The sequence below is a fragment of the Octopus bimaculoides genome, chromosome 18, assembly GCF_046866305.1.
Source record: "Octopus bimaculoides isolate indiv1 chromosome 18, ASM4686630v1, whole genome shotgun sequence".
Lineage (NCBI taxonomy): Eukaryota > Metazoa > Mollusca > Cephalopoda > Octopoda > Octopodidae > Octopus > Octopus bimaculoides.
Window position 1 is genome coordinate 15,826,587 of NC_142945.1, and position 14,155 is coordinate 15,840,741.

The following is a 14,155-nucleotide window of genomic DNA, read 5'->3' on the forward strand; positions in this document are numbered from 1 at the left end:
CTGTCATTGTCGGCCTACAAACTTTTCAGCCCACCCTTGTAAATACCAGGCTCAAAAAAATAAGCACTGGGGTTGACTTGTTCAACTAAAACCCCTCAAAGAGGTGCACCAGCATGGCCACAGTCCAATAACTGAAACGAGTAAGAAATAAAAGATAAATGACAAATAAATTGTAGTGCTGAAATTCTAGTTTGTAGATAAGATTTCATTTTAAAATCCTTATAACTACAATTTCATATCAATAAAACTTATGCTGTTGATGCTCTAAGTAAAAGCCATAACATTACAACTTTCTATTTCTGTTTCCTAATCTCCAAAAAGCTATTCAAGCTTCTTGATATTTTTCATAAATAATTAAACTATACAGCCATATCACAACTTAATAAATAAAATAAATAAGTTATACAAGAATACCTCATCTTACATCAGTAATTGATTCCAAAATATGTGACTTAACTCGAGAAATGATGTAACATTAGAAATTCATTGAAATTTATTAAAAAAAGACTATTTTATTTAGAACAAGTAGAAAGATAAATTTTATTCAATGCATAGATACTGAACAGTATAGATATAAAGAATAAAATCCTTTTTTCTTCCTAAAAGCAGAAAAATTTGTTGGCAGCCTGATTTTCCTCTTCCACATCAGTTTCCAGATTTTTTTTTAATATTATACGCCTTTAAATTTGTTTGCTGAGACTGATATAAAGTCAGATAAATCAACTGAAGTTGAGTTTTGTTTTCTCCTGGAAAAGACAATAGTTGAAACGACATAATTCAAGGTATATTTGTATTTCACTTATTCATAATGCTCATAATGGTTATATTTATAAGTTTGTACCGAGGAAGTAGATAAAATCACCCGACTGAGCAAGTCAGTTGCAAATAACACCAACAAATCTGCATAAAGAATCTAAATTTGCTGGCTCTGGAACTGAAAAAAACAGATAAAAATAATTTTTTTCGGCAGCTATGATGAACCATAGATAAAAATTGTCAAACTGAAGCTTGATAATATTTCAAAAGTCTTCTTAGCTACATGTTTGCTCAATTAGATCAAGAAACCCAAGTGTCATTTCTACATTGACATTAGTAAGGAACCAGCTTGGAATAACTGGTCCTCTGTTGACAATGCTCTCAAGTATAAGTAGTTTCAAATACACCTTACATGCTCAGATATGTTCAAGTGTGTACATAGTCAATATATCATGTGTTGAAGAAATGAAGTTAAGAGTTTATTTTTGTCGGGGAAAGCAAGAGAAGATGTTAATTGTGTTTGTGTATTTTAGTTATTTTTTTTTGTTTAAATTATAAATACATGTCTGTTGCAGCTGGCTGAGATGATGATATGGTGCCATTATTTTCTAGCCAAATGGTGAACTGTCCTTATCCTGTGACCAGCACTGTGATCTTTTCATAGCAGAGATATTTTTTACTCTTAATAGTTGGGTATAGTTCTTTGGAAAGGAAACTTTAGAGAAGGTCGAATAATTGAGGTTAGTGGAATCAATTTGCAGATTGAAGACATAGAGCATGTTTACACACATCTGCTTATGTACAGAGACACCAATATATACATACATAAAACACACAAATACGAATACACTGACCACAAGCTTATCAGTTCAAATCTTGTCATAACTGTCATTTATATTTTTGGTTTGCTTTGCTTAAATTCTTTCTAATTCCCTGTTATGGCACTGGATAATGGAAATTAATCCAGCAGAAAGAGAAAAGCCAAGCCTTATCATCATCATCATTGTTTTATTATTCTTATCATTGTTGTTGTCATCATCATTGGTGTTGGCCTTGTCAGCATTTCGTCATCATCGTCATTGTTGTTGTCATCATTATCATTATCAGTTTCGTTGTTGTCATCATCACTGTAGTTATGATCATTGTCTATCTCTCACTCTTCATCATTGGCATTGACGCTGGTGTCAGCATTGTCATTGTTGTGGTCACTGTCATCATCACTGCCACTGCCGCCACCACTGTCACTTTTACTGCCGTCACCAGATTTACTCTGATTCAAAGGAGTAGCATCTATCAGGGTCCCAGCTGACAGATGCTACTATAGCACAGAAACTTCAAGAAACCCCCAGTGCAAACCCTGAGTACCTTGCGAAAGGAAAAGGCCAGGAGAGTCAGCCTTGGCCACAAATCAATGAGTGGAGTTTTTCAGGTGGTCTGGTGCCCTCTTTGATACTCTTCCAGCAACCCCAAGGCAGGTGGATCTCTCCAGCCTTGTAAGGTAATTCACCTAGGAGAAGGCCACCCAATGTGAAACCTACAGCTTGTTGGTAATTGAAGCTGTCTTAGCTCACTGAGCCACTGTAATTAGACCTCCAAGTCTAAAGAGTGGGATCAGATTGTGAAAACTGACTCACACTTTAAAACTACCATCCACAGGTAGGAAGAAATGCTTTGCAGCATCAACGGTCAGTTTCCATAGTGACTTGAGGGTATGCCTCTCTTCATCATGGTCTTTGTATACAAAGAAACTGTCACCATCATCACTTAGTTATATTAATCTTGAATTAATACAGTCTTGTATTAAAAACTTCATAGCAAAGACTAGCCTTCTTATTCAGAGACAGAAAATACTCCAGCTCCCAAAATTACTAATCATCTTCAAAGCTCAAGTGAGACTCACAATGTAATATTGATTCCAAATTTTGGCACAAGGCCAGCTAGTTTGGGGGAGGGGTTAAGTTGATTACATCAACCCCAGTGCTCAACTGGCACTTATTTTAATGACCCCGAAAGGGATGAAAGACAAAATTGACCTCAGCAGAATTGGAACTTAGAACATAAAGATGGACTAAAGGGATAGTGCTGCTACTGCACATATAGACATCTTTGACTACACACACACACACACAAAAAAAGCTCTACCAGGTGATTGGCTTGAAGTCACACACCAAAATCAAACTTGTAGACTTCAATATCTGACCCACTAATGTACTGTTTCTACATTTTTTTTATTGCTTCGAGGATCAGAGTTCTCTACAGAAGCCTCTGATTAGGTGTGGCTGTTGGACACTGGCAATTTGGTATGGCTGACTGGATATTGAATCTGTCTTGACCACAGAAATGTTTAGCACTGGAGTCAAACAGTCACAAAAACCCATACAGCGAGAGAGAGAGAGAGAGAGAGAGAGAGAGAGAGAGAGAGAGAGAGAGAGAGAGAGAGAGAGAAAATGTCACTCCTCTGGAAATTAACCTCTGCCTGTTTTTTTTTCAAGAGAAACATCAGCTATGTTGGTCACTCTGGTTTCTGAGAGTCTATAAAGGTCATGGTCACAACTCCTTCATCCTGAACCAAACCTTTAAAAGAAACAGTTCTTCTCTTGTACCAAGAACTGTTCTTGTATTAAATACACTCTAAATAACCTCTTTTGTAATAAATATACCTCTCTAGTGCTAAGTATCTTTTGCACAACATACTCCTTTTGTACTAAATCCTGATGTGTGGTATTCAAAACAAACTTCATATCCAAATACAAAACTTTGCTCTTATCAATGTTGGTAACTTGAAATGCTATATTTTGATCACATTTACTGCTGATTCACATCCGTCCTCAACTTTTCATATGAACACATGAATAACTGCTTTATATTAATTTAAACTACTGTTTTATATGGCACAAAAGTTGTTTATATTACTTTAAAGTGCTGTGTAATAGTCTTTCCTATCAATGTTTTTTTTTTACTGTATTTTGTAATTGTCATAACTTGGACTGAATAGGTCTCCACTACAAGTAGAAAGTATAAAATAAAGATCATCATTGTTGTTGTCACCATTGTTTTAATGTTCATTTTTACATGGCTTTCTATGGCTTGATACTTTTCCTGTCATGAAACTTCATTTGTTTCTGAGTAAGGTAATGTTTCCGCTTTTCATGAAAAATTGGAAATGAACGACACTGCTTGAATGATGGTGACATTCGCTTACAACTATCACATGATGTCAAAACAAGGACACACACACACACACAAACACAGCATACAAAACAACCTTCTTTCAATTTCCATCTACCAAATTTACTCACAAGGCCTTAATTGACCCAAGGTTGTGGTAGAAGACACTTTGATGAAAGTGCCACACAGTGGGACTGAACCTGAAACCATATGTCTGGGAAGCAAACTTCTTAACCATGCAGCTATATATTATAACAGAGAATAGTAGTAGACACTTGCTGAAGGTGCCACACAGTGGGACTGAACCCAGAACCATGTTGGAAAACAAGCTTCTTACCACAGCCACACCTGCACCTATCACTTGTGTTTTTTTTTTTTTTAACTATTAGAAGTATCAAAGAGCTCAGTATTTTTGATTTCAGAGGAATGGGTAACTGGAGTAATGGCATTGAGGTGTTTTCCAATAGTATTTGTAAAGCAAGTGAAACAGCAACAATAAGATGCTTTGAGTATATTTTGAGAAATAAACAGGTTCTTCTGTCAGGCTATAAAATATTTAATTAGAGAGCTTTTTGCATGTTTACACAAACTAATCAAACAAAATTCTTGTTTTATTGATGATGCACACAGAGAAATACCAATTGAATAGAATTCTTGTTTTATTGTCAGACAAACAGAAAAAAGTACAAAAAAAAAAAAAAGGAAAGAGAAATTGAAGAAACTTTTAAAGTTTCATCTTTATTAATGCATCCAATGTCTCTCAATATTACCAGATGAAAAATAGATACAGAAATGAGCCGCAACACAAACTTAGAGAAAAAATATATATTTATTAACGGCAAGAGATTTTTAATGCCATGATGTGAAAAATGTCCATTTACAGATGACTTAAAGAAAGAGAATTGTATGTAAGTGTATGTGTGTTTAAGGTTCCTCTCACTCACCAAAAGTGGTGTCAAAATATAAACAGAAATGAAGGAGACAGTCCTTTATGTTAAATACAAACAACAAAGAACACACCTTGAATATCAATTCTCTAATTTAATGTAGATGGAAGATTTAACTTTGTTGCTAAATAATAAATTCATCAACTTATATGAAGTGCTGCTTGAGTTAATTTAGCTGGTTTAAAGCAAAATCTGCAAATCTTTATGGTTGAGTTACAAATCGGATCTGTAGGCATTGCATAAATCTTTATAGAGTTATATAGGAAAATGCTATCCATACACAGTACAGAATTAAAGCAGACTGATTCATCAAATATTCAAACTGCAGAAGACCTTAGATGATCACATATTCAGAAGATTTTGTTGGAAAATGTATTTGAAGCTACAAAGGATAATGTATACTACATTCATTAAGCAAAGTAAACTGAAGAATTTATCCAATTAACTAATTGCTCAATGAATTCAATGAAAGGAAAAAAAAAAAAAAAGAATGGTTTTCAAAACTAACTATTTGTATAGGTAATTACATTTCTTTAAAATGTTGATTTACCCTAACGAGTAACATCAACTTTTCACTAATGACCTCATTTGTTTAGTGAATATTTTAAGTTAAGGAGATCTTTTTCAATCTTGGAAAATTTCCTTGAAAATAACAAGATCTAATCCCAAATCAGATCTGACTATGGTTGAATGGTTAAGATCTATTCGAGATCTTATGTCATTAATGCCTGTTTTGAGATGCAAATATTGAATATCTATTTTGATATAATAATAAATACTACGCATTCCAAAACAGTCAAGTCTATAAAGAACGAAAAATATGAATAAAAACAATCTTACAAAATGCTTATAATTATAATATACTACCTCCCATAATCCATATAATCAGATTTCTTTCATTTAAAGATAAACAGTGAGTGTAAAATAAATCATTATAGTTTATAACTGTAAACCAAAAATTAAGGGGTTACAATGACCATTTGCCAAATACTAGTTAACTTTTAAAATGGAAGTGACGTCTCAAAGTTTTAAATAGAGGTAAAAATCATTAAAATGAGAAATTTAAGACTTGGGGAAACAAATCTTTCAGACACATGCATGCCATTTCAGTTTACTTTGTTTATATAAGCTTAATTAAATCAAAGATGATTATTTAATTTATTTGAAGCATTAGAAACCCTAAAATAACACTGACATTGCTAATAGAAACTAATTCCTTCTTAGACTATAGTTCTATGAGGGCCTTGCTTTGCACCAAATCTAGTGAGAAAAGGAGGAAAAATAAAGTATGTTTTCAAAGTAATGGACGATATGTGTGACTTTAAACATGGTGTAGTAATGAAGACGTTCCTCCAATATTTAAGTCAGATTTTTATCAACCATCTTGCTGTATAAAAGGATTTGGAATAGCTTCCATTCCATCAGCTGGACAAATAGATACTACTGAGGTTCCTCGGCAAACTACTAAACCAAGCGTCCGAGTATCTTCAGTTAATTTGTATGGATCATCAGGGTCTGGAAAAAAGACAAAGAAATGAAAAAAATAAAGTAGGAATGGAAACCAAAAATGGAGATTTTTTTTGTCACTGGGAATTAATGGAACAGAACAATGAAAAGAACAATGGCTAGGTTTCCACAACACAACACTGAATCTATAAATACTTCAAATGTATATCTACTTAAAGTCACCACCACCACCGTCATTGCCATCATCATTTAACATTTACTTTTCCATGCCTGCATGGTTTGAATGGAATTTGTTCAGACAGATTTTTCTATAGCTGGATACCCTTCCTATTGTCAACCTTCATTTATTTCTAAACAAGGTAACATTTTTCTATGGCCAGACATGATTTTCACAGGAAACAAACACCACAACTTGTGTGACTGATACTCGTTTACAACCATCACATGACGTCAAGACAAGGGTACACACAATACCCACACATGTATATGACAGGCTTCTTTCAGTTTCCTTCTACTAAATCCACTCACAAGGGTTTGGTTGGCCTGGAGCTAAGACAGCTGCATTAGGTAGAGCATCCAACTGTAGAAATCATGTCATATGACAATTGGGGTCTGGACAGCTCCTAGCTCCATGTCAAACTGTCCAACCCATGCCAGCATGGAAAGCAGGTGATGATGATGACTTGCAAATTAGTTACAGTTCAGTTCAGTCTATTATCATTGAAGATTTGGGTATGAGGCATGCGTCTGCCAAGTTTGTGCCAAAACTGCTTTCAGCTGACCAAAAAGACATTCGGGTTTTAGTTGCACAAGATCCCTTCGAATGACACAAGAAGGATGAAAACTCTTCGAAAACTTTGTGTAAGCCCCTGAGCAGGTATCGCCAAGCTTTTGGCAAAATTTGATGCAGATTCTCTTCTCAAGTTTCTGTCAAGGTCAATGCAATGATCCCACACTACACACATTCCTTCAAAGCACTGCTGTAAACAGTGGAAGTGAGCTAGAATGTTAAAACTTAGTGCAGATACACAGCAGAATTCAAGGTCAATCCATGCCAAGCGGCATCACTCTGTGTGCTTTAGCTTCATGACTATGGAAACAGTCTGGATACTTGTCAATCAGACCATGTATGTATATACTTGAGCTTCCACACAGTTTCTATCAATCAAATTCACTTGAAAAAATTGGTTGACCCAGAGCTATAGTAGAAGGCACTTTCCCAAGGTGCTGCCCAGTAGGACAATGCGAAAGCATGAGGTTGTAAAGCTAGTTTCTTAACCACAAAACCAAACACATTTGCATCAGTGCAAAAATAATTAAGAGCGCAATCTTTTATCAGATGTTAAAATAAGTCAGTTTTATGTAAAAACAAAAGTTTCATGAACAATAAAAAAAATGAAAAATAAAAACAACAAACAAGCTTACCTCTAAGATATTCAATTGTCCCATCTAACACAAGATTCAGTAAAGGATCATGACCTTTAAGAATACCACTTACTGAAATAAATAAATAGAAATATTTATTAAAAGAAAAGTTTATAGAAAGTAATAGCTCAAGGACAAGAGATAATAGCTCCAAGGTGACCAAAGCCTTGTGAGAGAATGTAGTAGAGAACCCAGGTTTGAAATTTCCCCAAAAGACCTGATGAAGGCTGGAGGGTATATCAACCGAAACGTTGTGTTAACAAACAAGATGAGGGCAAATATCTGTCAAATGTAAATAATGAAGAAAATGTTATAGTGATTAAATAAAAATAAGAATGAATGATTAATGTCAAGTTCAATAATAAGTTTATACATTAAAAACTACTTTTAATAATTCATATAAAAATGGGGAACTTCAGTGAGGTGAGTTGAAAATGTTGGATTAGTAGCTAGGTTAGTGGTTCACAGCTTGTCACTAATAGCAAAGTGTGTCCACAAACATATCCATCTCTTTATAGTCCAGCCAGTTGTAAATACATGAGACAGTTTACTGATGAAAGCTGCAAGAACATCATAAAATAGGCATTGAATTTAAATATTTTCTCTTAGAAGTAAGTATTGTCAGGTTGATACACTACATGATGAGATCAATGGTCCACTAATCAGTCATCATCATTTAATGTCAGTTTTCTATGCTGGGTTGGATGGTTTGGCCAGAGATGGCAAGACCAGGGGCTGCACCATGCTCCATTGTTCAGGTATGATTTCTATGCCTGGATGCCCCTCCTAATGCCAACCGCTCCACAGAGTGTATTGGGTACTTTTTATGTGATACCAGTACCAGTGCTTTTAACATGGCAATAATTTGGCATCAGATTAATAACATGGTGTAAAAGAAAACAGAACAATATTTAGTAAGAAATAAAACATTACCTTCTCTGCCGCCACTGAACTTTACGCGAATTCCTTTGTCTAAGTATTTAGACAAATCTAAGATAGTCTCCTTTCTTTTCCGTTCTTTGTTCTTGTCAGTAACAGACTGTTGGAATAGAATTGACAAACTGGTGAAATAAAAAGTTATCAAAGCCAGATATGTTAAGGATAAAAAAAAAATTAAAAAAAAAAAAAGGCGTAGGAGTGGCTGTGTGGTAAGTAGCTTGCTTACCAACCACATGGTTTCGGGTTCAGTCCCACTGCGTGGCACCTTGGGCAAGTGTCTTCTACTATAGCCTTGGGCTGACCAAAGACTTGTGAGTGGATTTGGTAGATGGAAACTGAAAGAAGCCCGTCGTATGTATGTATATATATACATATATGTATATATATGTGTGTGTGTGTGTTTGTACCCCCAACATCGCTTGACAACTGATGCTGGTGTGTTTACGTCCCCGTAACTTAGCGGTTCGGCAAAAGAGACCGATAGAATAAGTACTAAGCTTACAAAAGAATAAGTCCTGGGGTCGATTTGCTCTGTTGCTTTTATTTAACTAGTCTCTCTTCCCTAAGAATATATTTCACTGGAATTTCATTTGCAACCAATTTTTTTATTTTTACATTTTGATCATTAACAATCATCAATTACTGAATTGCCCTTTAGTTTGACCCCAGTTCTTTCTTCTTTGCGACAACATTGAGATAAGTTAGAACCTGAACATCATAAATAAGACTTACTAAGAATCTGCCTGAGTTCTAAGTAAGACTTTTAAAAAATGCTGCTTTTCAATACTTTGCATTAGATGTCATCTTTTTTTCATTTCTTGTACCTCTTTCTGGCTGCGTAATCATGTACCTCCTCTATAGCAATACCCGTGTTTCTGTCTCCCTGTCACACTCTAACCTATTATCATCTGACACAAGGTTTCCTCCTCCAATGCCCCCTCCCCTCTCAAAATTCCTTGTCTGGCAATTTACTTGGGTGACCCTGCCAGTGTTGGTGCCATGTAAAAAGCATACAGTCTACACTGTAAAATGGTTGGCATTTGGAAGGGCAGCCAGCTGTAAAGATCATGCTAAAACTGACCTCGTCTATGCTGGTACCACATAAAAAGCACTCAATCCACTCTGCAGATAGGTTGCTGCTAGGAAAGGCATCCGGCCGTAAAAACCCTGCCAAAACAGACACAGTAGCTTGGAGTAGTCTTCTACCTGGCCAGCTCCTGTCAACCGTCCTACCCATGTATGCAGGGAAGACAGATGTTAAATGTCGATAATGACGATGTCTCTTCTGACATAAACTAAATATGCTTTTGAATGCACTTCATTGCAAATATAGGTGGTGGTGGTTGGAGGGGGGATGTAAAGAGAAAATATACAACACAGTATGTGTGAAACTACTATTGTTGAACATCAAACTGGATGTTTTATCAGTAACTAGATCTAAGCACTGTTCCAAGTTCAAGTCTCACCAGGCAAAATCCAGATATTACTGTTCGTCTTTTTTGGATAATTTTAACAACACTACTTTCTTACTTAAAGAAATTTGGTATTCTTTCAGCAATGGTATTTTAATTGGGTTTCAGATTCAATGAATTAGTTTTGAATTCTGTACTGCAATTTAAGTTTCAGATTCACTACTTCTACCCCTGGTCTCTTTAGTGTCGTTATTTTGTTACTAATACTAACAATAGGGGCATTTCAGGTTCAATCCCACAACACAGTACCTTGGGCAAGTATCTTCTAGCACAGTACTGAGCTTAATAATAAGTTGTGAGTTTGGTAAACAGAAACTGAATGAAGCCCATTATATATATGTGTGTGTGTGTGTGTGTTCCCTGCGCCAACTGACAACTGGTGTTGGTTTGTTTACAGTTCGACAAAAGAATTCGATAACAATAAGAAACATACTTAAAAAACAAAGAACTACTGATTTGTTTTGTCCTACTACACCCTTTAAGGTGGTGCCACAACATGAACATGGTCCAGGTATAATTTATAGAGCAATATGAGGTATTCTAGACGATTCCTTCGCTACATATTGGCAAGAGTTTCTGGTGGAGTTTTGGAATGGCTGTCTCTCGGAGTACCATATTTCATGTGGAAGGAAAGAATATGGAAGTGAGGATTAAAAATCTAAAAATTTGAAAGACTATAAGATATGCGACTTTAAAGTACAAATATTCCAAAATTCTGCTGAGCTTCTTTGGTGACCATTGCACAAATACGCTCTCTCTTTGGTTTCATTTTCTCGATAAGACATTATTACAGTCACGGGCAAATTGCGACCCGCGGGACTTGCTCAATGGCACACCTGAGCCGTGCCGTACTCTGAAACTTATGTTGTAAAACACGACTAATTAATTGTACCAATAGCAAATAATTAATGCACCAATACCGAAAGAAAATGAGAAATTTTACATAGAGTCTTGTTTCAAAGTAACCAACAAAGCAGATTATGGAAAATGAGCTAGTTTTATGAAAACGAATAACCAACAAATCCATTAGAAATTATAATTCTATCTCCTAAATTGAATCCCGTTTTAACAATGTACATTCATTATATTAAAACATTAAGCTTAGTGTGTGTATATATATATTATATACGTGACCATTTTCAGAGAAAGAAAACACATTTCCATTTTGTATGTTAAACGACATGTGCGTGTTTGTAAGTTAAATTCTCTAAAAATAAAAGGGTATTACAATAGTGAAGACTAAATGGAAAGGATATTTAATTTATAATGACCTGTTGTTGCTGCTGCTGTTGTTGTTGTTGCTGTTGCTGTGGTTGTTGTTGAGGTTGCAATTCCGCAGGAGCGGCGCGTTTTTGTTGTTGTTGAAGCGACATTTTGGATATGAAGGACCCTTCTACCAACGAACTAGCCGCTTATGATGCTCAGAAAAAAAAAAAGCTTGTTAACACGGACTGCTGTCAGTTATTTCATGAAGAATGGCAACAATTTTGTTAATTATATCTGCAATAACTAAATGAAATCAGATAATATTTTATGAGAATAAATATCGCTTCATCAACAGTCACTGGAATTTAAAATGTTAACTAATATTAATAAGTAGTAAGGAGTTATCTCCCATTAATTATATTTTACACTAATTTATTCATGAAATTTATTCAAACGGAGTTTCAGCGTTGGAATTGGAGACGGGTCTCTCTCTCTTTCACTATATATATATATATATATATATATATATATATATATATATATATATATATTAGAAAAAATAATAAGGTACTCAGATATCTGGATGGTTGTACATTTACAGATTTTTATTAATATGTCACATGTTTTTATAAATTAGCGCTTGCATCTATTCTTGTAGATTCTCCATAATCTGGAGAATCCTGTACATCACCTCCAAACCTTCTAATATATATATATACGTGTGTCATCTAAGAGATCATAAGTCAGGGAATAGATGCACTAGTATATCTGTCAGTAGAGTGGGTAGTATTAAATATTCATCATGGCTGATCAAACCAATCAGTTTCCCCGTATCTTTTACAGAAAGAAAACAGACCAACGAACACAGCTATATATAACTACACACCCGGAAAAAAAATTATGCATATGACACCACTACACATATCACACACCCCACCCCACAGGAGCACTACGTCAATAGTACACACCTTCCCCACTTCAAGATAACACTTCCCGGTTGCACAGCATACCCAACCAAGGGACATAACTCCTAACCCAATCCCCTGGCCCTTTTCGTTTCATCACCTTTTTTCACAGCAGCCGCTGAACGGTCGTGTTAATTCACCCTCGACAATAGAGAGCAGGCGCCATATTCCCTTCCAAATCCGCTAACTCTGATGAGCGTAAAGTTATATAATCAGATTGTTACCTACCACTCCATTGTATTCTTTACGTGAAACTAATTGGTAAGATCAGCCGTGATGAATATTTACTGCTATACATTTCGGATAATATATACATATACGGCTGTGTGGTAAATAGTTTGCTTACCAACCACATGGTTCCGGATTCAGTCCCATTGCGTGGTACCTTGGGCAAATGTCTTCTACTATTGTCTCGGGCCGACCAAAGCCTTGCAAGTGGATTTGGTAGACAGAAACTGAAAGAAGCCCGTCGTATGTGTGTGTATCTTTTTTATCTGTGTTTGTCCCCACCACCGATTAACAATCAATGTTGGTGTGTTTACGTCTCCGTAAGTAATCGGTTTGGCAAAAGCTACCGATACCATCTGAACAGTCTGTGGTCATCAGTGCTTCATTGTTTGCGTAGATGACATATAGTACACCTAAAGTTTCGCTACATCTTAAAGCATTTGTCTACTCAATATTTATACAAACTGCACATCGTGTTTGCTAAAGATCAGAATATACTTCCCCACACCACCACCAATCTCCAATTTTAATTGTAATTTCTTATGTGTCAACTCATTCCAAAGAAATATTTTGTTTTGAGTTGTCTCTTTTACCTTTGCTTTGTTTATTTAGACATTGTTCAACGATGTTTACCTCTCCACAAATATCGGTATCGCCTTATTTAATCAAAGTTATCGTATTTGCCCCATTAGGTTAGTTAGTATTTAATTCACAATGCCATTTCAAAAAATCGCTTAGTCAAGAGAGAAAGGCTGTACCCTTGACCTTTTACAACACTTCCATGACCAGTGGGTGGAAGGTGTTCTCAAATTGATAAATTGCCCAAATATTTGTAACTAAAGCACTCCGCCAAAAGCACCTTTAGTTGAATACGTTGTGGAGCCATATCATGTGACTCTACTCAGAAGGTTTTAATCTCATCTGACAGGAGACCCTGTATAAAGAATATATAAAACAAGGCTGTGACTTTAAATACCTTTGATGTGGTCACAAACATATACAAGCTGAATGACTATGGGGAAAGACTTGAACTCTTTGCTTTTGGGTTAGATGCTGATGCCTAATTAGGAACGTCACCGTTAGAATCTCTTTTGGTCTATTACACGTTCTTAATGCGGCAGTGGAGGCACAAAGTTACTGCGTCCATAACTGAACGGAATAAGACACTGAAATATCTCAGTAAATTACATTTTTCAGGCGTGTAACTTTTCAGTTATGCGGAGTTAGTCAAGGAAGTTTTTGATTTCGTCAGTGTTCCACTTCACTGAAGTATCATGATGCTAGGGAGTGTACTAGGCTGGTCCAGCGTTTCAGCCGCGCAGTCACCCACGATTATGCCATGCAAGTTTTGGGTCATCTCAATTTATTTTAGAAGGAAATGTTAATGTCTCATTGAACGATACATAACTGACAGTGTCCATAACTTTTTATAGTTTTTTTTTATAAAAAAAATCCTTGTTTTCTTTACACGTTTTTTTTCTATATTCATACTTTTTACTTTTACAAATTGTATTAATTTTCACTGAATTGTTATTTTTGGGATTTTTATTGTAATAGTATTCTCAATACAGAAAGTGGCGTG

The 14,155-nt window shown here is 35.5% G+C and overlaps 1 protein-coding gene across 1 annotated transcript; it reads right to left on the bottom strand.

Moving 5' to 3' along the window:
- Positions 1–4,565: 4,565 nt before the first annotated feature.
- On the bottom strand, positions 4,566–11,556 carry LOC106881825 (U6 snRNA-associated Sm-like protein LSm7). The gene is made up of 4 exons (XM_014932339.3): positions 11,446–11,556; positions 8,697–8,802; positions 7,764–7,835; positions 4,566–6,386 (listed from the first exon to the last, which is right to left on the bottom strand). Exons 1-4 carry the CDS (start codon positions 11,545–11,547, stop codon positions 6,247–6,249), a joined length of 420 nt encoding a protein of 139 aa, XP_014787825.2. The 5' UTR covers positions 11,548–11,556; the 3' UTR covers positions 4,566–6,246.
- Positions 11,557–14,155: the final 2,599 nt, after the last annotated feature.